The following is a 23,834-nucleotide window of genomic DNA, read 5'->3' as shown; positions in this document are numbered from 1 at the left end:
AATAAATGTCTGTTAGGTACTATTAATTCCCTTAATTTGTGTAAATGTTTCTTTTGGTGCATTAAGGATACTTAAAATAAGGTATTTATTACCAACTGGTAATAATATTGGAGGGAAAAATGCTACCAAGAGCAACTGCAACCGTGGAATGATTAATTCAGTGAATCACCCGAGGAAGCGGGCGTACTGCCAGTGCTGGCCGCAGACTCCATGCCACCCTCTGCTCTGATGGGGATGCCAACCCTCCCAGGTTCGCTGACAAATCCCTCAAGAGAGGAATGGGTGGGATGAGATGAAGCAGATCTGAGTGCTGCAGCACCCGTACACCCGCACAGTCGTAGCATGCCAGTCCTAATGTGCCTCTTGCAGGTGTCACTAGCTTCCAGTTTCTTTTTCTCCTGTGTGACAATCTGAGGCTTTGATGTTGCAGCTTTATAGGCCAGGGTCGTAACAGTTCAGAGAAGACATAGCAAGACTTTGTATCTATTGTGTCATTCAGGAGCAGAGAGAGAAGGGATGGGGTATGTCATGAGCTGGGTGTGATGAGCCCGAGAGCCATTCAACAGATGTTGGGTGGGGTTACTGCAGTAGAACATGCCCTCTCCAATCGTCTAGATTCAGGCCACAACATTTTTGCAGAGAGAAGATAAAAAGGAGGGATTTCTATGCAAGGTCATTTTGAAGTCTATCCATGGTGCTGGCAGCGTGAACCACTATTCTACACACACACAGTCACCTAGATAATTTACTCATCCATTCATCCATCCACTCATCCATCCATCCTCTGCTTATCTATTAATTTATTCTACAAATATTGGTTGGGCATGTGCTATGTCGCAGGCACCCTGCTAGACACTGGAGATACGATTGTAAGATTGGCCTCTACCGCATAGAACCTGTCTTACTTCAGTCAACAATGAATGTACTGCTCTAGATAAAAGTTAGGAGATTTATGATTTTACATTATGTGCTGTTTGCCTTCAACTTTTTGAGCTTTCCAGTTCTCATTATGAACAATGAACACAAATTAGCAGCATAACAAATTTAAAGCATAACAAATCTAAACTTTAGCACTAAATCAATGCAGGTAGCAGGGAGACTCACCCTGGTTCAAGTTCAGGCCTTGGTTGTTGGAAACGCAGCCTGGCTGCCCTTTTCATTTGTTATCAGAGAAGCAGGGCTTCCACCCATTTCTGCTAATTCCTAACAAAATCACAAACCAGCCTCATCCTCCTGTGGATTTCACTTGCTGCAGGCTCTGTGGTGAAGGGATATGGCCTAACAGGAAAACTAATGAGGGAAACATGGGCAGAGGAAGGAGGAGAGGCACTGATCCTGGCCAGGCTTCCCACTCCAGGAGCTAGTAAATCACCGGGTAACAGGCTGGGCAGGTTAACTCACCTGGATTTACTTGGCCCTGCTGGATCTTTGCATGAGGCCAGAAAATGGTGCATCATCATGTACTAGTGCATTTTTTCCAGAGGGCATCTAGAGTCTAGTACTAGAAAAACCACAACCTTACCAGTGTTAACAGAGACCAGAGCTATATTTTAAATTCCCTAAAAAACACATTCCTGTGGCATTTCCAAAAAACAATATTCTCTGGTAATATATATTCCACACAAAATCTCCATAGTGAGGCTTAAGTGTGACTTAAAGAACTACTGAGAACAAGAACTTATTGACGAATTTACATAAGGCCAAAAATCCGTCCTGAGAATTTCTTGTTTCTTGAGCCCAGCACTTCACACAGCTGTGCCTTGGAAAGGGATCTCTAAGTGGGAAAGACTTCATCTCTTTGGAGAATAGATGAGACAGCAAAAGCAGAGCACTGAGCACAGTCCCAGCCCATGAGAAGGCCTCAATACATTTTTAACTAAATTATTCAAATATTTTCGTCCAGCAGGCATAGGCCTCGGTCCTTTTCCCAGCTTCCACACTAATTTGCTGTGTGACCTTGAGCAAATGACTTTACCTCTCTCGATAAAGTGGGAGGTTCTCTCACGTGTGCCTCACAATGGTGTTGTGACCGTGTCCTGGAACCACTCCAGATTCTGTCTAAGCTCCCAGGACTGTTGGGGGAAGGAGGGAAGACAAGGACTAGGCCTGCCAAAACTGAGAAGCAATCTCCCATTTGCTTTCTGGCCATTCACTTCTGTATTATATCTCACTTGAACAAAGGTTTCCAGGTCCTTAAAAAGTTTATAAACCATTGATAAGGTCTAAAGCCCCTTCCAGATGGAATCTTTTTCAGAGCAGGTGCTCATGACTCATCCTCTCTACGGGAAGATATTGGTGACAGACCAAAAGGCAACACCAGGCTCTACTGGTCTTCTCCTGGGAAGCCCTGACTTTTCCATGCTCTGTTTTTTCCACCTCAGTGTCCTTCCTCCTCACTGCGCCTTGCTGGAAGCCAGCCTGCTCAATTTGCACATTCTCCAGGGGGCATTCTTTGGTCCTGGGGTCATGAAAAGCCCATGTTCTTCTCCTCAGAATGCCTCCATTCTATTGCTCATACCTCTCCTATCACTCCTGGGGGCATTTATCTGAATGTTTTCTATCATCTACTGATGATAAGTGCTACAAGGGCACAGGCTTTCTATGGACATTTGGCAGTAAAAAAGAGGCTACCCATCAATGATGATTAAAGAGGTGACTGGGTGGAACCAAAAGGCAAACTTTGAAACCTTTGGGTAAATTTTTACTCCATTGGACAAACCCAGAAAATTTTTTAAAAACTTACTAATTGATTTTCCCCCAAATGAATGGGTTACTATAGATATTTCTAACCAAAATAATGTATTACTAACCACAGAGCACAGCCCACAGCCTTCCTGATGTAGTTAATGCAACCCCAGAGAAAATGGATGCTTCCATCCTGCTGTGACGGTGCCTTCGGGAATCTTAGGGCACCAGCCGTAATCACCCAGAGGGAGACACGAAGCAGTGTCTAATAGCTTGTTCTTTCAAGTCAGAAAGTCAGGTTTGAATACAGATTCCTACTTCGTCATTTTCTTAATCTGTAGGCCTCATTTTCTTATCTGTGAACCGGCACACGATGATAGTTGTTGGAAAGACAGAGTGACTTTAAAGAGTCCTAAGATAAAGCATGTGATAATCCCTGTGTCTGGCACATGGTGAGTACTCAATGTATGCTAGTTGTTATTTAAAAACAGCAACAGGCCGGGCACTGGTGGCTCTTGCCTGTAATCCCAGCACTTTGGGAGGCCAAGGCAGGTGGATCATGAGGTCAGGAGTTCAAGACCAGCCTGACCAACATGGTGAAACCTCGTCTCTACTAAAAATACAGAAATTAGCCAGGCACATACCTATAATCCCAGCTATACTCAGGAGGCTGAGGCAGGAGAATCACTTGAACTCGGGAGGCGGAGGTTGCAGTGAGCCGAGATGGCACCACTACACTCCAGCCTGGGCAATAGAGCAAGACTCCATCTCAAAAAAAAAAAAAAAAAAAAAAAAAAGCAACAAGACCAAATAAATAACAGAAATGAGTGAATATGGAGCTATCAGCCAGCCATAAATTGTACCCAGTACATTGGTTCCTTTACAGGAAAATAAACAAGGGGCTGAAGGTGCTCCCGGGTGGAATTTCAAACCACTGACATGATTTCAGCAAGTGAAGTCTTGGAGCACAAAATGACCTTGGAGCTCCCTAAACTTAACCCACAGATTTCCTGTATTTTCTCTAGGCCTTACAAGGCTCTGTGGGACCTGACCTTGTCCGCTCCACTCTCTTGTTCACTGAAAAGGCTCCAGTCACCCCAGCCTCCTTGCAGTTCCTCCAACACCCCAAGCACATCTCCTCTGCACTTGTTCTTCCTCTGCCCCCTGCTATCAGTGGGGATGGAGCCCTCCTCCTCTTCACATCACTGCCACAGGTCATTTTATCCATGAGGCTTCCCTGACCTTCCCTCATCAGCCCCATCCGTTTCGCTCTGCTCAGGTTTTCTTCACCACATTTATCACTACTGGCATTTTACACTGTTCTTTGTTTATCTGGTTTTCATCTGTCTCCCTCAATTTGAATGTAGGCTGCATGACACCAGGGACCGGCTGCTCTGTCCATTGTCATCCTCATCTCTAGAGCTGTGCCCAGCCTGAGGACGTGAAGATGCTCAAGAAAGAGTTGCTGAAGGAAAGAATGAATGACTGTCAGTGGGAATGACACAGCTGTGATCCACTCTGCCATTCACTTTTGAAAAGTTCTCCCTAGAAAGTGTAAAACTGTTTACAAGCTAAGCATTCAGGACAAGAATCTTACCCTATCAACATAGAAGCAGGCGCAGTGATTTGTATGGAAGTTGCATTGGTGGCTGAGCTGAGAGAGTCTGTATTTACAACAAAGAACTTTACAGTTGGATTCACAGCTCCTGCCTAGGAAAAAACAATCACAGAATTGGTATTGACAAAAAAAAATGTAACATCATTGCACACATTTTAAAACAGCACAAAATGTCTGCATTATGGCCATAAAATTATCACAATCAGACAAATTCCAACAATTTAATATAAATAAAATGAACATAAGGGAGAGTCATGAAATGCAACCTTTTCATGGTCAGGCAGAAACAGAATACGTGTATATATATATATATACACACACACACAATACACACACACACACACCGAGTATATATATAAAACCGGAAAGTCCAAAGCACTTCTGTTTAAATAATGAATGTTTATATCTATAATTTATCACTTTGAGAAAGCAAAGATAAACCTATTAAAATCAACTCTATTATTTGCAAATACACCCTGTCTCCCTGAGACTAAAAGTCTTTGACGCCTGTCAGTATGAAGAACACCTTGGGTTCTGCCAAAGACACCATCCACCAGAAAAATCAGTTTACCTGAGCCAACGATGTCAATTAGGAAGCCATCATTTCCACTCTAAATTCAGGTTCACTATGATGGAGCTTTACAAACAATATTATGACTGAAACCTATAAAACCTTTTTAAATATACACATAGATCTTCGATTGACAGATTAGTTAGAAATAATATGATATTTTTAGTGAGAACACTTTATGGAGTTTTTTTGTGTGTGCCAGTTTCGCTCATCAAAAAATAACATTCCACTGAAAACACATCTCCATATTTAGTCTCTGATCTTTTTTTTTCTTTTAACTTCCTCTGTCTTCCTAAAATGGCAGCTCTTCATAAAGCAAATTGAGTGAGTTGGTAAAAATAAAAATCCCCTTTTCCAAATTTCTTACAGAAAAAAACACTTTACTATTAGATTTTCCTGCAGACAATACTGTAGCCATTATTATTACGGTACTAGTGAAGAATCCCTGGTTCCCTTCTAAACTCCATCTTCCCTGGCTTACACTGCTTAACAAGGCTCTTCAATTTTAGTAAACACACAACCCTGAGGGGGAGAACAGCTTTGAAAACCAAGACGTGACACTATTATTCCAAATGTAGGACATGAAAAATTTACATTAGTGCCAAATCTATAATAGAACCACTAAAACTAGTCATGTATCCCGTTAATTAGTAATACAATCTGATATATAACTGAGCTTTGCAACTTCGTCTAGGGCACAATCCAACTTCTACAAATGAGATGAGCTTCTGATTCAATTATAGCCTCTCTTTTCCTCCATTCAAACATTTTCATTCCCCTTATCTCTTTCAAAAGCATTTTCCCCATTTTTTCTGCTTGTCATTCCTCAAAGTTTTTGGAGAAATTACAAAACCTTAAATCACACTCTTTCCTGGGATAATAAAAATACTTTAAAATTGCCAGATGCTGTTGACTTCAGCAAGAGTAATCACAGCAAGCTGTTGAAGAGAGACTGACAATATTTTCATTAGCAGGAAGGGATTAAATGAAACCATTCTCTTCCCATCAAATCATGGAACCACTGTACGAACAGGAGCACAGACCTTTGGATACGGAACCCGTACAGTCTTTGGGTACTGCAGTGACTCATCAGAGTAGAAGGAGTATTCAATAAGTGGGACTTCTGTGTCGTTAAATTGGGCATATGCTAAAAAAGTGCCGTTTGGAGACCACCACAGAGCAGAGTAGGCACTGAAGACTTCCTCTGAAAAAAGACATAAATTGTTCTGTTACAAGAAGTAGCTGATAAATTGGCTTTGGCATTCAAAATATTGTTCTCATTAGCTTTAGTAATTACAGTAGAGTTCAACTAATGAACCACTTTGCATTTGCTGGGCTTCCAAAATCAGAGTAATACAAATGAATAAAAATAAAATCTTCAAGGATATATCTGGATTGTAAAAATAAGTAACCCGTTGGACCATTTTAGAATATTTTAGCATGCAATATTTAATATAAGCTCTACATTTTTTTCTTTATCTTATAATCCTCTAAATTTATGCCTCAAAACATACTAAAAGTAAATTTCACACAGGAGGCTGATTCTCCTTTCTAATTTTCAAACAGTCAACATGCCAGCATACTCTCCCCAACTGGGCTCAGTTTGTACTGAGCCCGCAGGGTACTGGTGGGTGGTGTGTAGCTCCAGGCTATCAAACCAATATGGTGCCCAGAGTTTACTACTCTTGGCACAAACAAGGTGTGGGAAGGATGGATTTAGAACGGCAAGGAGCTCCATTGAGACCCCTACTGAGAAACATCTCCTTGCCCAGCCCAGAAACTGAAAACTCCCTTAGATTAACACACTGCTCTGGTATATAGGAGAAGAAGGTCTTATACATGATGGGTAAGAGAAGAGGGTCAAAGAGCGAGGCAAATAAACGACAGGATCTTGCTTTCCAGTACATTGTTGGGCTTCTTCTCAATCTCTGGCAAAGATAGCTCGTCCCTATGATTATTATGGCGTCTACACATGGGACATTTAATCACTGGCTCTTAATATGTTGAAAACTCGTTCACCAACTGGGAATGGAGGAGTTAAGTAGACTGAGTGAAGACTCCTATATATTCCACAAGTCTCATGTAAGTGTAAATGTAAAAGCAAAAGCATAGAAACTAGAATCTTAGGGTTGGGAAATCATGCATTCTAATCAGTTTTCAGATGCCTGATACCTCCTTACAAGTTATTTCCAAATGCTTTTTTTCAACAAGAATAATAGCGAAAATAATTACTGTAATAAAATGTAATAATAATTATTGTGATGAGCAGCTGACATTCAATGAGTGCTAACTATGCACCAGGTATTGATAAGCAATTGACATCTATCACCTCAGTTAAGGCTCACAATAACCCACTGATAAAGTGAGACAAGCTTGAAGAGGATCAGAAATTTGTCTAGGATCACATGGCTAAGAAATGGTAGAATCAAAAATCAATCAAAATCTCCTTTGACTCATGCTTTTCATCTCCGTGCTATATTGCCCTTTCCTGCCTCTATTTTAGTATTTCCAGTAACAGAAAACCTACTACCGGGTTAAGCAGCCTATTCTTCCTTTGACTGTCTCATATCTGTATCATTGATGTATACACGCTTATGTAGCAATTTAGAATTTACAAAACGTATCAAATTTAGTCTCCACAAATATCTCTGAGTGATGATTTATAGCTCATTGCACAGAGAAGGAAACTGAGGCATGGAGTGATCCAGTGAATTGCCTGAGACAAGAACTAGAACCCAGCCCTTATGACTCCAAGTCATGGTTGCTATTATACCAAGAACTTGTTCATATACTGAGTTGACTTATTGTTCTTTGTAACTTTTACCCATTGATTGCAGTCTATAACACAGCTGCAGTTACATAAAATCAATATAATCAGACCAAGATTTTGGTTTTTAGAATTACTTGTAAGTGTAAGTAGCAGGTAGTGATCTTTGTCTTGAATTAGTGGTTATTTGGAATGCAGGACATATTTTTCTGTATTGACAATATAGTAATTTCCTTCTAGGAACTGAAGCTATTAGAGAGGCCCAAGTTGGAACTGTAAAGCTGTTCTGCATGAGAATGGCCTAGTCATGAACATGCAAAAGTCTCCCTCAAGCGATTACCTACTTTAGAAAGAATGAAAGTGTTGGCGGGGCGCGGTGGCTCAAGCCTGTAATCCCAGCATTTTGGGAGGCCGAGACGGGCGGATCACGAGGTCAGGAGATCGAGGCCATCCTGGCTAACATGGTGAAACCCCGTCTCTACTAAAAAACACACACAAAAAAACTAGCTGGGCGAGGTGGCGGGCGCCTGTAGTCCCAGCTACACGGGAGGCTGAGGCAGGAGAATGGCGTAAACCTGGGAGGCGGAGTTTGCAGTGAGCTGAGATCCGGCCACTGCACTCCAGCCCGGGCCATAGAGCAAGACTCCGTCTCAAAAAAAAAAAAAAGAAAGAATGAAAGTGTTAGCTGCCCTCTTATCTTCCACAGGGCCAGCTCTTTCTGAGGGAGGGTCAGAGCTTTGGAAAGAGGCCACTCTTTTCAATGATCCTGGAGACTAGTTTGTACTGTCCAAGGGTTAAAGAATCTCTAAGTAGCTAGTGTTAGTAAATTTCATTGTATGTTTTAGTCAAGCACTTATTTCTAGGACATGAAAATTTATCTTTCTTTCAATGTGATTTGTTGTTGCTGTTATAATGAGTCAATTAAAGTTGACTTGGACTTGGTAAGAACTACAATTAAGTCATGAAGAAAAACTATTTTTTTAAACTGCAAAGAAGAAAAAAATAATACAATGAAATATAGTGAGTCTTTCTAATAAATATGAGGAAACCTTGTGAACAGTTTGGAACAGCCCCAGAACGCCTTTTATCTTGGCAAATATAGACATAAAAAATGTTTTTCTAATATTTTCTAAGTTTCTAAAATGTGTTCCTAATAGTTTCTACAACTCTGTATCCTAAAAGGGAGAATATTCCTTTTTAACTTTTTTAGTTTTATTAGTCACTTTTTCCTAAGCCTTTCTAATTGCTTTTTCATTCTTAAAAACAGGAAATCATAATTTGTCCAAGTTCAAATAAATACAAATCCTCTATAAAATAGGCATTTTCTCTCCAACCTGTAGATATTATTTTATCATCTTCTCAATGTGATGGGATTATTTAGCTTTCCTTAGTAACTTCTGGGTTAGATAGGCCTAGTTAGAGAAAAATCTGATGTTAATCTGGAGGCTTTTATGTTCCAGCAAAGGCAGAAAAGGTCTATCTACACAGACAAGCCCTTTGTGTCAATAAACCAGAGACAAAAGGAGTATTGTCAGGCAATGAGGACAGAGGAGTGCTAGAAATAGTTAAGTTATTGGTCTAGGAGACACCTGGTGCTGTGAGTTCTAAGAGAAGTTTGATGCCGTTTTAAACAATGCAACTTATTTTGAATCTCATTTAAATTTTCCCATTGCAAAAGAAACACTTAACTATTTTAAAAGCTTATAGATTTTCTGATTTGAAAAAGCTTTGAAGTTTCTACCTTCATAAACCCAGTCAGTTATTCCATTATATATTATATCTTCTTCCCCAGTCGATGTGATTCTGTGACTTGGTAAATTTGGTTCAATTTTAACATAAATGTCATTGTTCCAAACATATGCCTAGAAAGAAAAAAACAAGCATTGATATCTATAATAACATGTTATATTTTTATCCTGGAGTTTTAGAAACACTTATCTATTGCAAATGTAAGGATTAGCATAGTCAAATGCTCCATTCAAACAGGAAGAGTCATTTACTCCTTCCCTCTCTTTCTTAAATTACAAGTGTACAGCCTATAAACCCAAAATAATCCTAAAACCATTAATAATGTGTTAAAAATAAGAAGCACACAACCATCACTATTTGAATGCTAAAGCATATGCAAAGACTGAGAAGGCTGACCACTTCTACAGGATGATATGTGCTTGTATATTTCTTTATTGGGAGAGTGAGTAGAGGGAAGGCAGTTGCATTCTGGAAGAGAGAAGTTCAACTGCAGACAAACATTAGATCCTCTTGTTAAGATTCTTTTGGACTTCTGACATTCTCCTAGCACTATAGAACCTAAAGGTATATCTATAGTAACACAGAAGAACACAGAACTAGCAGAAAGCAGGTGTGACTCAGAAAATATCTAAGTACAATAGATAACTAGAACTTAAGAGTTCAATATGCATTTTCCCGTGAATAAATATTCCCAATGGATACTTTCAGGAATTATATTTATTTTGTTAAGCTAGTAAAATATTATCTTGGGCAATAACACTATATTCTAGAGTGAAGTATTGACTTCCTAAGATGTCTGCTTTGTATCAGGGTTAGTAACTTCTGCCTATGAAAAATTTAACCAATATTTTTCTGACAACTGGAGAGACTCACTAACCAATTTATGACCCACTGGTGACCATGTGACCCACTGTGTGTTGTTTGGAATCCTCTCTTCTGTAATCAGCTGCCTGGAAAGAAGATGAAAGGAAACATTACCAAAAAGAATAACTCACATTGGGGTTTCCTTAAAAATATGACAGTAGAAAAGCCTAATAGATTTTATTGGGAAGTCACTGACCTTTTTTTTAAATCATAAATGTCATATGAAGCTGTGTAGGAATGCCTCCATTGCTATGAAAGAAAACAGACATTTCAGGCTTCTGTGATTCTTGATAATTTGGCCACTCACTATAGGAGACCAAAATGATAGATTTGGCAATATATGATTGTATAATTCTCACATGTTATCATATCTTATCATTTCTTCTGAGAATTTTGGGACTCAAAAGTATCCTGGAGATCATCTCATAGAAACTCCTCTGGAGTTCATCTACAGCCTAGCTCTGGCACCACCTCCTCCAAGGAGCCTTCCCAGTACCACAGTGCACCAAAAATGTCATTTTGTACAAGCATTATCCCTAGCACTCACCATAGTATGCTAAGATTGCCTACTTAGAAAAATGTAAATTTTCACTTTTCACCTATCTTATTGGCAAAAGATTTAAAAGATATATGATGCTATTGCTGATGGTGATGTGAAGAAATGTTTAACTTCATACACTGATGATGAAATGTAAAGTGTTGTAAATTTTTTGAAAGCCCCCTGGCAGGACATATTAAAATTAAAATACATGTATCATCAATATTTTAACAACCATCTCAAAAAGCTAGAGATGAAAGTCAAACTTTCTGTGACTGCAGAAGCATAGGGAAATAAATTTTTTTAAAAAAAGGAAATCAAACTAAATACAAAGTAATTAGAGGAAATGGAATAATAAAGGTAAAAGCATTGATAAAGTAGAAAACAAACAATAGAAAAAATCAACGAAGCCAAAACTCAAGTCATTGAAAAGACTAGTAAAATTGCAAATGTAGTAAAACTTAGGGGTAAAACAGCACAAATGACTGGTATCAGAAAGGAAAAATGGGATATCACAACAGACTCCACAGACATTAAAAGATCATAAGAGACTATTATAAACATTTTTTTGCCAATACATTTTAAAAATTAGAGAAAAAGAAAAAATTTCTTAAAAAATAATTTCTCAAAAGTGAGAAAAATTCTGAATAGTCTTACATTTAATAAACAAATTGAATCCAGATATAAGAAGCTTTACATAGAGAAAACTCCGAGGAAAATACCTTTACCAGCAAACTCCTTGTTACTTATTCAAATGAGTTGAGAATTTATGCCCACACAAAAATCTACACACAAGTGTTTATAGCAGCTTTATTTATAATTGGCAAAACTGGGAGGCAACTAAGATGTCATTCAACAGGTGAGTGAATAAGCAAGTTGTAGATCCATACAATGGAACCTCATTTAGAGATGAGAAGAATGAGCTATTAAGCCACAAAAAGACATGGAGGAATCTCAAACACGTATTGCTAAGTGAAATAAGCCAATGTGGAAAGGTTACATATTGTACAATTCCAACAATATGAGTTTCTGGAAAAGGTAAAACTATAGAAAGAGTAAAGAAATTGGTGGTTGCTTGGAGTCTGGGGGAAGGAAGAGACGAATAGGCGAATCACAGGGGATTTTTAGCACAGTCAAAGTCACCTGTATAATACTATAATGGTGATACATGTCATTATATGTTTGTTAAGAACCATAGGTTTGTCAGAATCCACCACTATAATGGTAGATACATGACATATATTTGTCAAAACCCACAAAGAGTCAAGCCTAATGTAAACTATGGACTTAAATTGATAATGATATATTAATATTGGCTCATCAGCTATAACAAATGGACCACACTCATGCAAGACATTAATAATAGGGGAAAGTGGGGGAGGGAGGATAAGGGAGTATATGGGAACTCTCTGCTTATTTTCTATAAACCTAAAGCTGTTCTGAAAAATAAAGTGATATTAATTTTAAAAAAATGAATCAGAGCTAACCAGATGACTTGGAAGGAGTTTCACATGGTATCATTGAGTGAGAAATGCAATTTACAAAAAAGTATAGGATTTTATTTTTATAGACCAAGCAATAACTAAAAACATCCTATATATTTTCATAGAGTTATATGAACAAGAAGAAAAATATAAAAATATGTAGAGATATATATTAGACTTTAGAGAGCCAAGTGAAAAAGGGAAAAAATAAGACCGAAGATAAAAATGTATATGATCACATATTTGCATTTATGAAAAATTATGTCTGAATATAGATGCATATATAAATTAAAGATATTTTCAAATAAGTTACTTGTCTGTATGTCTGCCTTCTCTACCATACTCCTAGAGGTAAGAAATTGTATCTTATTTATCTTTGGATGCTTGGAATCTATTCTAGTGCAAGCCACATAGTGAGTGTTCAAGAAATACACCAAATTACAGGAAAATTCAAATTGTACCAATGAGGATGAGATGGATGAAAGAGGTATCCCAAGGACACCCAGCTATATAATAGCAGAGCCGAGACACAAAGTCAGAGTTCCTAACCTTAACTGTTTATCACTTCTCACCCTCCTATGCCCTCATGTCAACAAATATTTATTAAGTTCTACTTTTTGCTAGTCATACATTCCTTTCCTGAATTCTGGATTATTTTGACACACCCCATGCTTGTTTCTGGGCAACCTCAAGCAAAATATCCACTAAAGCCAAAAGGTGTGGTACCAGCTAAAAATATTAAGATGGACTGAGATCATTGAGCATGACAAACCATCACGGGTTGTAAAAGAAAACCCACGATGTTCGGTATGTTCACTTCATCTTTTGAAACAGATTCATGATTCTATTTAGTCTATAAACACTGGCAGCTGTCTTCTATCAGACATTACTGGATAACACAGGGTCCCTCCCCTGGAGGAGCTTATTGTGGAATGGAGGATATGAAATAGTAAATGACAATAAAAGAATCACGATAGAATGTGCCAAGAGATATAATGGAGGTGGGTGGGAGACGCAGGAATCATAAATTAGGCCTTGGGGAGGCAGAGAGGATTATGGAAAAGAGATTCTTTGGCTGAGGTTAGTGACAGAGGGTGACTGGGAAAGAGTAAAAGAGTATCATAGCAAAGAGAAGCTGAATGCAAAGATAGGAAAGATCACATTTAAGAGCACAAGCTTTGGAGTCTTCTAACGTGGATTCAAGGTTTCACTGTGTAATGTGAAGCAAGCTTCTCTCTAAGCTTCAATTTTCTTTTTAGACAAATGAGGATAATGCCAGCAACAATCTCAGATGCATGAGAATGCATGGGAAGCACTTATCAGGGTTCTGGAACATTGTCAACATGGAATCGATGACAACTATTATCAGGATTTTCAGAGCACTAGGTAATGAGCAGAGATGCTAGGAGAGCATTCATACCAGACTATGGGGTACTTATCCACTCACTCACTCACTTGCTTGTTTGTTTATTTGTAGCCACAACTTAGAAGTGATAGCACTAACTCAGTCATGGAGAATTCACATAGTAGGACCTAAAAAACACTAAAAGGTAGACCTCCAAGGAAATGTAATCAAATTAGACTTTTATTTTTTCTAGATACATTTCATAAGAGTCACTTAGTCAAAATATATATGCTGTACAGAAAATTCTATTGGACCCTCTTGAAAGGAAAAAAAGTTGAAGATATAGATCCCTACTTTCAATAGCTTTATCATTTAGCACTTTGCAATAAAACATGTATTCATTTATCAATGATCTTCAGCATCTGCTATGTGGCCCTGTCCTAGGCACAGAGGTGCGGCAGTGAATAAATCACAGGGAAAATGGCACCAAATAAGGCAGGCAACAAATAAGCAAAGAAATCAATGACAAAATATCACAAAATGTTGTGATGAAACTAAAATGGGTTAACGTGACAGAGACTGATTAGTGGGGTGTGGGTGGAAGAGCGTGGCAGCGGGCAATGTTTGACAAAGTGACCCAACAAATATGGACCTGAGTTAATAAAGAGAGAGAAGCATAAGATGACGGAGAAGCTTCCACGAGGAAGCAATAGCAAGTGCTTTGGCCCTTAGATGGGAATGAGGGTGATGTTTGAGAAAAAGAAAGAGCTGTGAACTTACAGGTTCTCAACTCAGCATCATGGAATCTCTGGAGGCCCACAGCTATGCTGATTTAGTTGCTTTAGGGTAGGCCACAGATATGTTTTTTCAAAAGCTCCTCAACTGTTCCTAAGGTGAAGGTGAGGCGAGAAGCACTGGCCAAGCATGCAGAGTGCAGGAGAAGCAGGTAGGAGATGTGTTCAGTCAGGCAGACTGTGTTCAATCACACAGGACTCAGGATGCCAGGGTAAGAGCTGGTGTTTTATTTTGAGTGTGACGGGAAGCCACTGTAAGTGGCATAGGTGTGGCATAAACTAATTTAGAATTTAAAAGTAGTACTTTGGATACTGTCTGAAGTACAGATGGCAGGGGAAAGGGGACAGAGTGTAAAAAGCAAAAGCCAGTTAAATACACGGGTAAATTCCAGTGACACAACAAATACAAATCTCCACCCCTGGCTGGCCAACTAAGGGCCACCAGGGGAATACACGCATTAGTGCACATCAAATGGCTTTTGCTGAACGTGGCTATATAGTAAGGTGAGCTGGAATTATCTTTCTCTTTCTACCTTACCTTCATATGTTAGTCTTTAACATGGACAACTGTTATTCAGTGGTTCTCAACCCTGGTTGCCATTACAATCACCTATGACAGTTGAAAATATACTGATGCTCACCAGGCACAGTGGCTCACGCCTGTAATCCTAGCACTTGGGGAAACTGAGGTGGGAGAATTGTTTGAGGACAGGAGTTTGAGACTAGCCTGGGGAACATAGTGAGACCCTATCTCTAAAAAAAAAAATAAATTGAAAATTAGCAGGGCATAGCAGGGCATGGTGGTGCACAACTGTAGTCTCAGTTACTCAGAAGGCTGAGGTAGGAGGATTAGTCAAGCCCAAAATGTTGAGGCTACAGTGGGCCATGATCATACCACTGCACTCTAGCCTGAGTGACAGAACGAGACCTTGTCTCAAAAAAAGAAAAAACAGTACTGATTCTGGCATTACCCCAGAAGCTTCTGTTTACTGATCTGGGGATTGAACCTGGACACTGGGAAATTTTAAAAGTTTCTCAAGTAAATTAAGTGAATGTATTCTATAGATAGCAATAAGAAGCACTTAATTAAACAAACAATAATCCATTAATTGGCAACAGATGTGTTAAAGTTGGTACAAGATTCTGATTCACTTACAGTTAAGTTTAACTGAACATAGAGTCTTCATGTCCAGGAAAGGGAGCCCGACCCAGCAAATCCAGGGTAAATGTTATGACTGAGAGTCACCATCCTGAGATGGTCAGTGCAGTAGGGAATGGTTTGCTTGGCCTGAGCACAGCAGAGTTGGTGTGTGAGTGTTGGTGTGTCCTCAATATAATTTATCCTAGAAAAGAAAGGTCAAGGGTGGGAATCCCCAGCTTTGTATTTTGCTTGCAATATAGGATATCTTTACAAATTTTTAATCTTCACTATATGTCTCAAAACTTCCTATACTTGAACAACTGTTGTCAAATCCATGAGTAACCAAAAAGCTGTCAAAGTTATGGTGATCCGCATCCATCCTAAACATGAAGAGGATGTATGATTAAGCTGTAACTTTTCCTGAACGTGTTAGGATGTGGAGTGGGGCTGGGTGACTGGGGGAAGCTGAGTGCTCATGGTGGAATCTTTATGATCTGTGGTGAGGCTGTCCTCCTTAGAATAGTTTGCTTATGGTGGGGCCTGAAGGTTGGGAGATGGTCTGGGCCATCTTGTGGAATCTTTTCTGGAGGATGGAAAGTTTAACTCTTTTTCTTTTTTTTTTAGAAGGGATCTCACTCTGTCTCCTAGACTGTAATGCAGTGCTTCCAACTCGTGGGCTCAAGCAATCCTCCTGCTTCAGCCTCCTCTTCTAAGTAACTGGGACTATAGGTACATGCCACCATGCCCAACTTTAACTCTTTTAAAAACATATATTTATGGAGGATCCTACTACACATAAAGCTGTGACAAAGGAAATAAAGGGCTCTGCCATTAGGCATACAAATCAGACATGTAAACTTATTTTTAAATATGTGTATAAGTAAAAATTTTTATTGACTTACATTATTAGTACATATAAGTACAATATAATATTACCTGTGCTTTTTAGTATTTGAAAGCACTAAAAATGAATTTCTTTTAAAACATTGGATTTGTCTTTAAGAATGAGAATGACTCTGATTCTGAATGAATGAGTTTTAGTGCCCATTACATTACTTAGATATTAATTTTAAGTATCCATACACTTGAAATCGGTTATAACATAGCCTATAATCCAATAATCTTGGCTGTTACTTAGATGTTAATTTTAAGTATCCATACACTTGAAATCGGTTATAACATAGCAAATAATCCAATAATCTTGGATTATTTAAATGTTACAGTAAGAAAGCATTTCTTTTACCTTCACATAGTTGTATTCTAAGAGAATAAACTGCCCATCAGGAGATATTGAATAATCATTTATAGAATGTCCAAATTCATCCTGTGAAACAAGAAGAACAAAGAAAAATTGAACAATTCCATTTCATTGCCATCACTGTGCACTTACTTCATAGGGGGTATTGTTCTAGACATGTGGCTTTTGCCTTGGGAGTTCCTAATCTAGCAGAGGTGGCATATTCACCCACACAAATGACCATGATGCCAGGTGGGTGGTGATCAGTGTTAGAAAGCCAGAAAGGGAAGGATTAATCTGAAGAGGAAAGATGCCTGCGAGAGTTAGGATGAGGAAAAGGGAACTTTCTCAACAGTCGGAAGAGCGTGAGCAAAATGCCACGCATGGGAAAGGACGTCATGTTTAGAGACTCCTTAAGGGTCATGTGTAACCGGAATACAGTTTGTGGGGGCGCTGGTGTCAATGGAAGGTGAGAGGACACCAAATTGGAAAAATAGTTGGGACCTAAATGTAAGATGTGGAACTAGACCTATGTTTTTGCAAGTGATAGAATCATATCTATCTTTTACAAAGATACTCTGGTGACACAGTGGCTGAAATGAGAGGGAAGGACGGAGGGCTGGTATCAGCCTGGATGTGGGGAGTGCAGAATGCAGATAGGGACACAAGTTAGAGCACTCACTACCACAAGATTAAACGAGGGTTTGAGCAAGGACTGTCCAGTGGAAATGGAAACTGCGACATACCTGACATGCAGAGGGAGAATTGACAGGGTCTGTTGTCACCTACTGTGGGGGATGACATGAGTCAATGATGATTCCGAGGTTTCTAGCTTAAGTGGCTTGGAGGAGAATTAAGTAACTTTTACCAACACTGGGAACTCACGAAAAAGAATAAGATGCTTTCAGTGTGCTAGGACAGCTGAGAAAAGATAACCAGTTTAGCTTGGGATTTTGAGTTTGAAATCCACATGTAGGAGCCAACAGTCTATTAGAAATTAAAGTTTAGATCTGGGAGAAGGTTATTGTTAAGTGAGTGTATATGAGAGTCAAGCCAGAGAGGAGGGCAGTAATGCTGTGGGGTTGCATGAAATTCACCAAAGGAGAGCATGCAAAGTGAAGAGGGAGGCAAATGAAGACGGAGCCCCAAGGAACACTTACATTTAAAAATATGGGCAGAGGAAGAGGAATCGTCAAAGGAGACTAAAAAGTAGTCAAGGCAGGGAGCATTTCAAGAAGGAGAGAAAGATCCACTTTGCCATATGCTGCAGAAATAGTCCAACAGGTTGAGAAATGACAGTACTCGTGATTTCAAAGGTAATGAAAAAAATCCCCAGAATTCTATGCGTGAATTAATTATGTGATTAAACATACAAATGTACTGTTCTCCAAGAAAACCGAGCTGTTTCCATATTCAGCATTGAATACCAAGATATTATTTTCTTGTTTGTAGAGATATTCATGATCTAAAGAGAGAAAACAACCAGATCAAAATTTCAAGTTGTTACTAAACATCTTCATAAGCTGAAAATTATAGAATGCAATATAAGTTCACAAATACCAAATAGGCATTTCTAAGCTGAGAAAACATGAATGATATTATACTAACATTCATTCATTTTTTCATCATTATTGTCAAGGTTTCAATTCACATTTAATTTTTTATTGTACATGTCAAAGAAATACTTGAGTTTCTTTCAGTCTTTCTCCCTTTGCACTTCAAGTAGAAAAAAAAAACAAAAAACAAAAACTCTCCATAGAGTTTTTAAAAACAAGGATTACCTCTTCTGAGTGCCATAAAAGCACCCTACATCTCAACCTAACTAGAATGAACATAAGCATAAAATCTGCCCTACCCAAAAAATTCTTACCTGAAATCCATCGTAAGGAGTATAACTTCAGTCTATAAGTATTTTTTAAGTAATCAGTTAGAGTGTAAGTTTTGCGACTGTCAGCTGTAGCATCATCTGCTGGTTGAGAAAAAGAGCCAAATGTTCAGTAAGATGGAATAACCTAAGTTTTGGATAAAATAAACAAATGGATCGCTACAATAAACCCTGCTCACCAAATTCAGAAATACCCTCACAAAATGCAAGACACATTTTAAAAGACTTCAGACTGAATGGATGGAGTAAAAATCATTGAACTATGAAGTGTGTGTGTGTGTTTGTTTCACTGTGCTGTATTGTGCTGCACTAGTGCACTTTACTGTGAAGGTCTAGATCAGCAATGTCCTATAGAAATACAATGTAAGTATATTTTCTAGTAGCTATATAAGAAACACAATCTTTTTTTTTTTTTTTTTTTTTTTTTTTGAGGCGGAGTCTCGCTCTGTCGCCCGGACTGGAGTGCAGTGGCTGGATCTCAGCTCACTGCAAACTCCGCCTCCCGGGTTTGCGCCATTCTCCCGCCTCAGCCTCCCGAGTAGCTGGGACTACAGGCGCCCGCCACCTCGCCCGGCTAGTTTTTTTGTATTTTTAGTAGAGACGGGGTTTCACTGTGTTAGCCAGGATGGTCTCGATCTCCTGACCTCGTGATCCGCCCGTCTCGGCCTCCCAAAATGCTGGGATTACAGGCTTGAGCCACCGCGCCCGGCCTAGAAACACAATCTTAAGGCAAAATTAATTTTAGTAGCATATTTTATTTAGCGCAATACATCCAAAATATCGTTTTGCCATGTAACGAATATTTAAATGTTATGAGAACTTTCTTGTTCTTTTTTTTTCATTCTAACTCTCAAATCAGATATGTAGTTTATACTTACAGCATATCTCAATCTGACTAGGTACATTTTAAGTTAATAGTTACATGTGACCACATGTTCAATGACTACTGTGGTGGATGGCCTGGAGCTAGATCATCCTTTTCGGACGCTTTGGGGCCCAGTTTCAGGCCCTCCTGCTTCTCAGAGACCCTTAGGACATGCTGATCACCCAATTCGGGGATCTTCATCAATATCATTACTTTTCTTTGAACTTAACAGAATTTGTTCTGTATTCTACTACTGGTGACCCAAATTCAAAGTCTGAAAATCATTTTTGATACCTGTCTGTTTTTCCACCATGCCCATCTAATTGACCTTCTTGATTATTCCTGCAAATTTTTTTTTTCAGGTATCCCTGCCATTAGATTCTCCCAATTCTATCCCTTCTCTGCACCACCACTAGAATAATTTTTCTAAACCACTACTTTCATTCTGGTGATCCCTTCTCCAAAAGTTTTCAATGTTTCCCCATTGCCTACAGGAAGAAGATTAACACTCCTTAGCCTGACACTCACAGCCCTCCACAATTGACACAAGAGTGTCTTATGTCACTCTCTCCTTGCAGGGACCATCTCATTCACTCTTATGACCTACACACTGAACCTAGAAGACTTTCTTGGGCTTTTCCACCTCTGCTCCTTTTTCTAAACCACTTCTCTGCAGTGTCTTCCCTGCTTTTCTGGTTGTCAGAATCACTACCCTCCAATTCCCATCTCTTTCATGAAGACTTTAGTTCTGCCCCCTCTGACTTTTGCCCCAACACTACTAATTTGGCTCTTGTCATTTAATGACAAAATAGTTGACAACTCTTTTCCTTTGCCTACCCATGTGGTGTCCTCAGTTAGGCCATGTAGTCTTTGAAGACAATGCTTTGTTTCTTGTTCATTTTAATTTTTACAGCAACCTTTAGCAGCTAACACAATTCAATTCCACAGTAGGCACACACTCAAAGAGGTTTTATTGGTTGATGTAGGATATCATCCTAGAAGCATAATCAAGCCAACGTGATTCCTGTTCTCCAATCCCAGAGTCTGTCCACCAATGAAAGAGCTTAAAGTATTTTTTCTCAAATCCTCTACTTTTTCCACATATACACAAACATACACTCACATAATCAGCCACCATTATAAAATTCCTGTAACTGCAGTTCTTACAATTTGTGGGACTAGGAAGCCAGCAGCCCTGTCTCTTGTTAATTTTCTTGCAGGAAATGCCTCCCTTGTAATTTTCTTACAGAGAATGCTCTTTCAAACAATTTCTTAAAATTTTATTTCTTCAAATCTGGTACACATACACCATGGAATACTATGCAGCCATAAAAAGGAACAAGATCGTGTCCTTTGCAGGGACGTGAATGAAGCTGTAAGTCATTATTCTCAGCAAAGTAACACAGGAACAGAAAACCAAACACCACGTGTTCTCACTTGTAAGTAGGAGGTGAACAATGAGAATACATGGACACATGGTGAGGAACAACCAACACTGGGGCCTGTTGGGGGTGGGGGTGGGGGTGGGGGTAGGGAGAGGGAGAGCATCAGGAAGAATAGCTAATGGACTCTGGGCTTAATACCAAGGCGATGGGTTGATCTGTGTTGCAAACCACCATGGCACATGTTTACCTACATAACAAACCTGTACATCCTGCACATGTACCTTGGAACTTAAAATAATAGTTGAAAGAAAAAAAGAAAAAAGATAAGAAGACTTCTGAGGTGGGCCATTCCCTCGGTTAAAAATGACAACGCTTTCTGTTTTCAACATTGTAAGTAACGATAATAAAGAAAACACAGGTTCAAGCTGAAGATTAAAAAAAAACTTTATTTCTTCAGATCTTTTCTGATAATAACCTTGTATCTGCCTAAAACAACCTTGTTTCAAGACATAAAAATGCTACATTTCACTTTATTACTTTATTGATTTTATTTAAACCTTGTTAGTTTAATAAGTTAAAGAGAGCTTTAAAAAAGCAAACTATTTTTTTTTTTTTTTGGTCAATTTATTCCTGCATTTCATCCCTAAAAGTTAGTAGAAGATTCGTGTTTGCTAGTAGAAATATAGCAAGCGGGTAAAATCTGTCCTTGAATTTGCCAACCTTCAAACAAGAAGTAAAGCCTTATGTTACAGAAAATATTTTCAACCCATATTGGGAACAGGAACTGGATTTGTTCACAAAATACTCTCAATTGCTTGTATTCATCCGACCACTCTTGCACGCATCAAATAGTTAAAAAGTGAATACTATTCGAAAAATACTATTAAAGAGTTATACTCTGTTTTTTTTTGTTTGTTTGTTTGTTTTTGTATTTTTTTTTTTTTGCTTTTTTTTTTTTTTTTTTTAGTAGAGACGGGGTTTCACCGTGTTAGCCAGGATGGTCTCGATCTCCTGACCTCGTGATCCGCCGGTCTTGGCCTCCCAAAGTGCTGGGATTACAGGCTTGAGCCACCACGCCCGGCCAAAGATGTGGTGTTTTTTTTTTTTGTTTTGTTTTTTTTTTTTTGAGACGGAGTCTTGCTGTGTCGCCCAGGCTAAAGTGCAGTGGTGCGATCTCGGCTCACTGCAAGCTCCGCCTCCCGGGTTCACGCCATTCTCCCGCCTCAGCCTCCGAGTAGCTGGGACTACAGGCACCCGCCACCTCGCCCAGCTAGTTTTTTATGTATTTTAATAGAGACGGGTTTTCACCATGTTAGCCAGGATGGTCTTGATCTCCTGACCTCGTGATCCACACGCCTCGGCCTCCCAAAGTGCTGGGATTACAGGCTTGAGCCAACGTGCCCGGCCAAGGAGTTATACTCTGTTATCAAGAGGCATTAGTTTAAAATGTACATAAACACACCCCTAAATGAGTGTAATTTGAAATACAGATGATTATCGACATCCACAATCCTGATAGTCTGCTGATGTAGATATCTAGACAGATCTGCACACACACATATATGTATATATAAAAAAATAGATATATCAACATGGAACATCTATCAATAACTCTTGATTTTGTAAGAAAGGAATTAACTTAATACCTATAAAAGATCACATATAGTATTATCTCATTTAAATGCATCTCACTTAAAGGTATTTACCCAGGTTTTTCAGGCAACACAGTTACATTGGGAATGTTGAAATAATTGAGGCAAAATTCCTTTGACAGCACTTGCTGCCCGGGGTGCTTCATCTTGAGTTCATGATGTGCTCCTCCCTGTGCACTTAACTCGCCTGCCCTCCTCAGACCTTGCTGGGTTCATTCTCTCACAAGTCTATAGCTTTTTTTTTTTTTTTTTTTTTTTGACAGGATCTCGCTCATGTTGTACAAGGTGGAGTGCAGTGGCACAATCACGGCTCACTACAGCCTCAACCTGCCAGGCCCAAGTGAGTCTCCCACCTCAGCCTCCTGAATAGCTGGGACTACAGGCACACACCAGGCTAATTTTTGTATTATTAGTAGAGACAGGTTGTTGCCATGTTGCCCAGGCTGGTCTCCAACTCCTGGGCTCAAGCAATCCTCCCACCTTGGCCTCCCAAAATGCTGGGATTACAGGCATGAGCCGCTGCACCTAGCGCAGTCCACAGTTTGAAAGCCCATCATCTCTACCACATTCAGGTTCCCTTCTGCTCATGATGGCTCCCTGTGAATTGGATCCATAGGCTCATTTCCCAGATATCAACTCTGATGGCACACTTAACTAGAGTTTAGGACATTCCTGCAAGCCCCAGGCTTACACTGGTCTGTGTCAGGCTCACTCCGCTGCTTTAGAATAACCCTGCAATCCAGTTTCCACATATTAGCTGCCAGTCCAAGAGCAGTGCGGCTAAATTGGAGCAAGCAGAGCAACACAAATGTTCCTTGTTTTTTGCCTTGCCGTTTGATAAGCAGGGCACATTGGAAGACAGTTTTGAAACATCAAGATACGCGAGTTCTGTGAGACAAGAGTGCCAACTCCAGGTTTTGACCTTTAGCAAGTTCATAGTTTGCTGCCAAGTTACAACCTATTTTGTCAAACTCTTATAAGACATGCTCATGATTCGTCTTCCTTGTCTACTTGCTCACTGACAGGGCACTGCTGCAGCAGCAGATGAAGGTCTTTGGCTGCTTGCATGGTTTTCTTAGTTCGGCCTGGGACATGTTCATTTGACTTATCAGTTCAAAGCATTGTGCAGCCAAGTAAAGCACTTAATCATATGTTACCCATCAGTTTATACAGAAACTCGAGTTTCAAATCTTTAATTTAAAAATAAAAATATAGATTTATAAGTTTATACTTTTCTTCTTCAGCTAAAGCAAC

The 23,834-nt window shown here is 39.3% G+C and overlaps 1 protein-coding gene across 3 annotated transcripts in view; it reads right to left on the bottom strand.

The window, feature by feature from the left end:
* The window catches only part of DPP4 (dipeptidyl peptidase 4), an 85,759-nt gene that overhangs the window by 36,964 nt on the left and 24,961 nt on the right, over positions 1-23,834 (bottom strand). For 2 of the 3 annotated variants that reach the window (XR_004053270.1, XM_010361854.2), the window contains exons 3-10: positions 18,664-18,762; positions 18,167-18,258; positions 16,800-16,880; positions 10,451-10,503; positions 10,268-10,340; positions 9,383-9,503; positions 5,918-6,078; positions 4,283-4,395 (exon numbers count right to left, since the gene is read on the bottom strand). Coding sequence is in view for 2 of the 3 variants with exons in the window: in XM_010361854.2 (XP_010360156.1) it covers positions 4,283-4,395; positions 5,918-6,078; positions 9,383-9,503; positions 10,268-10,340; positions 10,451-10,503; positions 16,800-16,880; positions 18,167-18,258; positions 18,664-18,762 (793 nt within the window). In the remaining variant the exon portion in view is untranslated. The remainder of the gene's footprint in view (positions 1-4,282; positions 4,396-5,917; positions 6,079-9,382; positions 9,504-10,267; positions 10,341-10,450; positions 10,504-16,799; positions 16,881-18,166; positions 18,259-18,663; positions 18,763-23,834) is intronic. The other variant, XM_030916932.1, reaches the window with a different exon arrangement.

Source organism: Rhinopithecus roxellana, chromosome 14 (genome assembly GCF_007565055.1).
Source record: "Rhinopithecus roxellana isolate Shanxi Qingling chromosome 14, ASM756505v1, whole genome shotgun sequence".
NCBI lineage: Eukaryota > Metazoa > Chordata > Mammalia > Primates > Cercopithecidae > Rhinopithecus > Rhinopithecus roxellana.
This window is presented reverse-complemented; position numbering and strand designations above follow the sequence as displayed.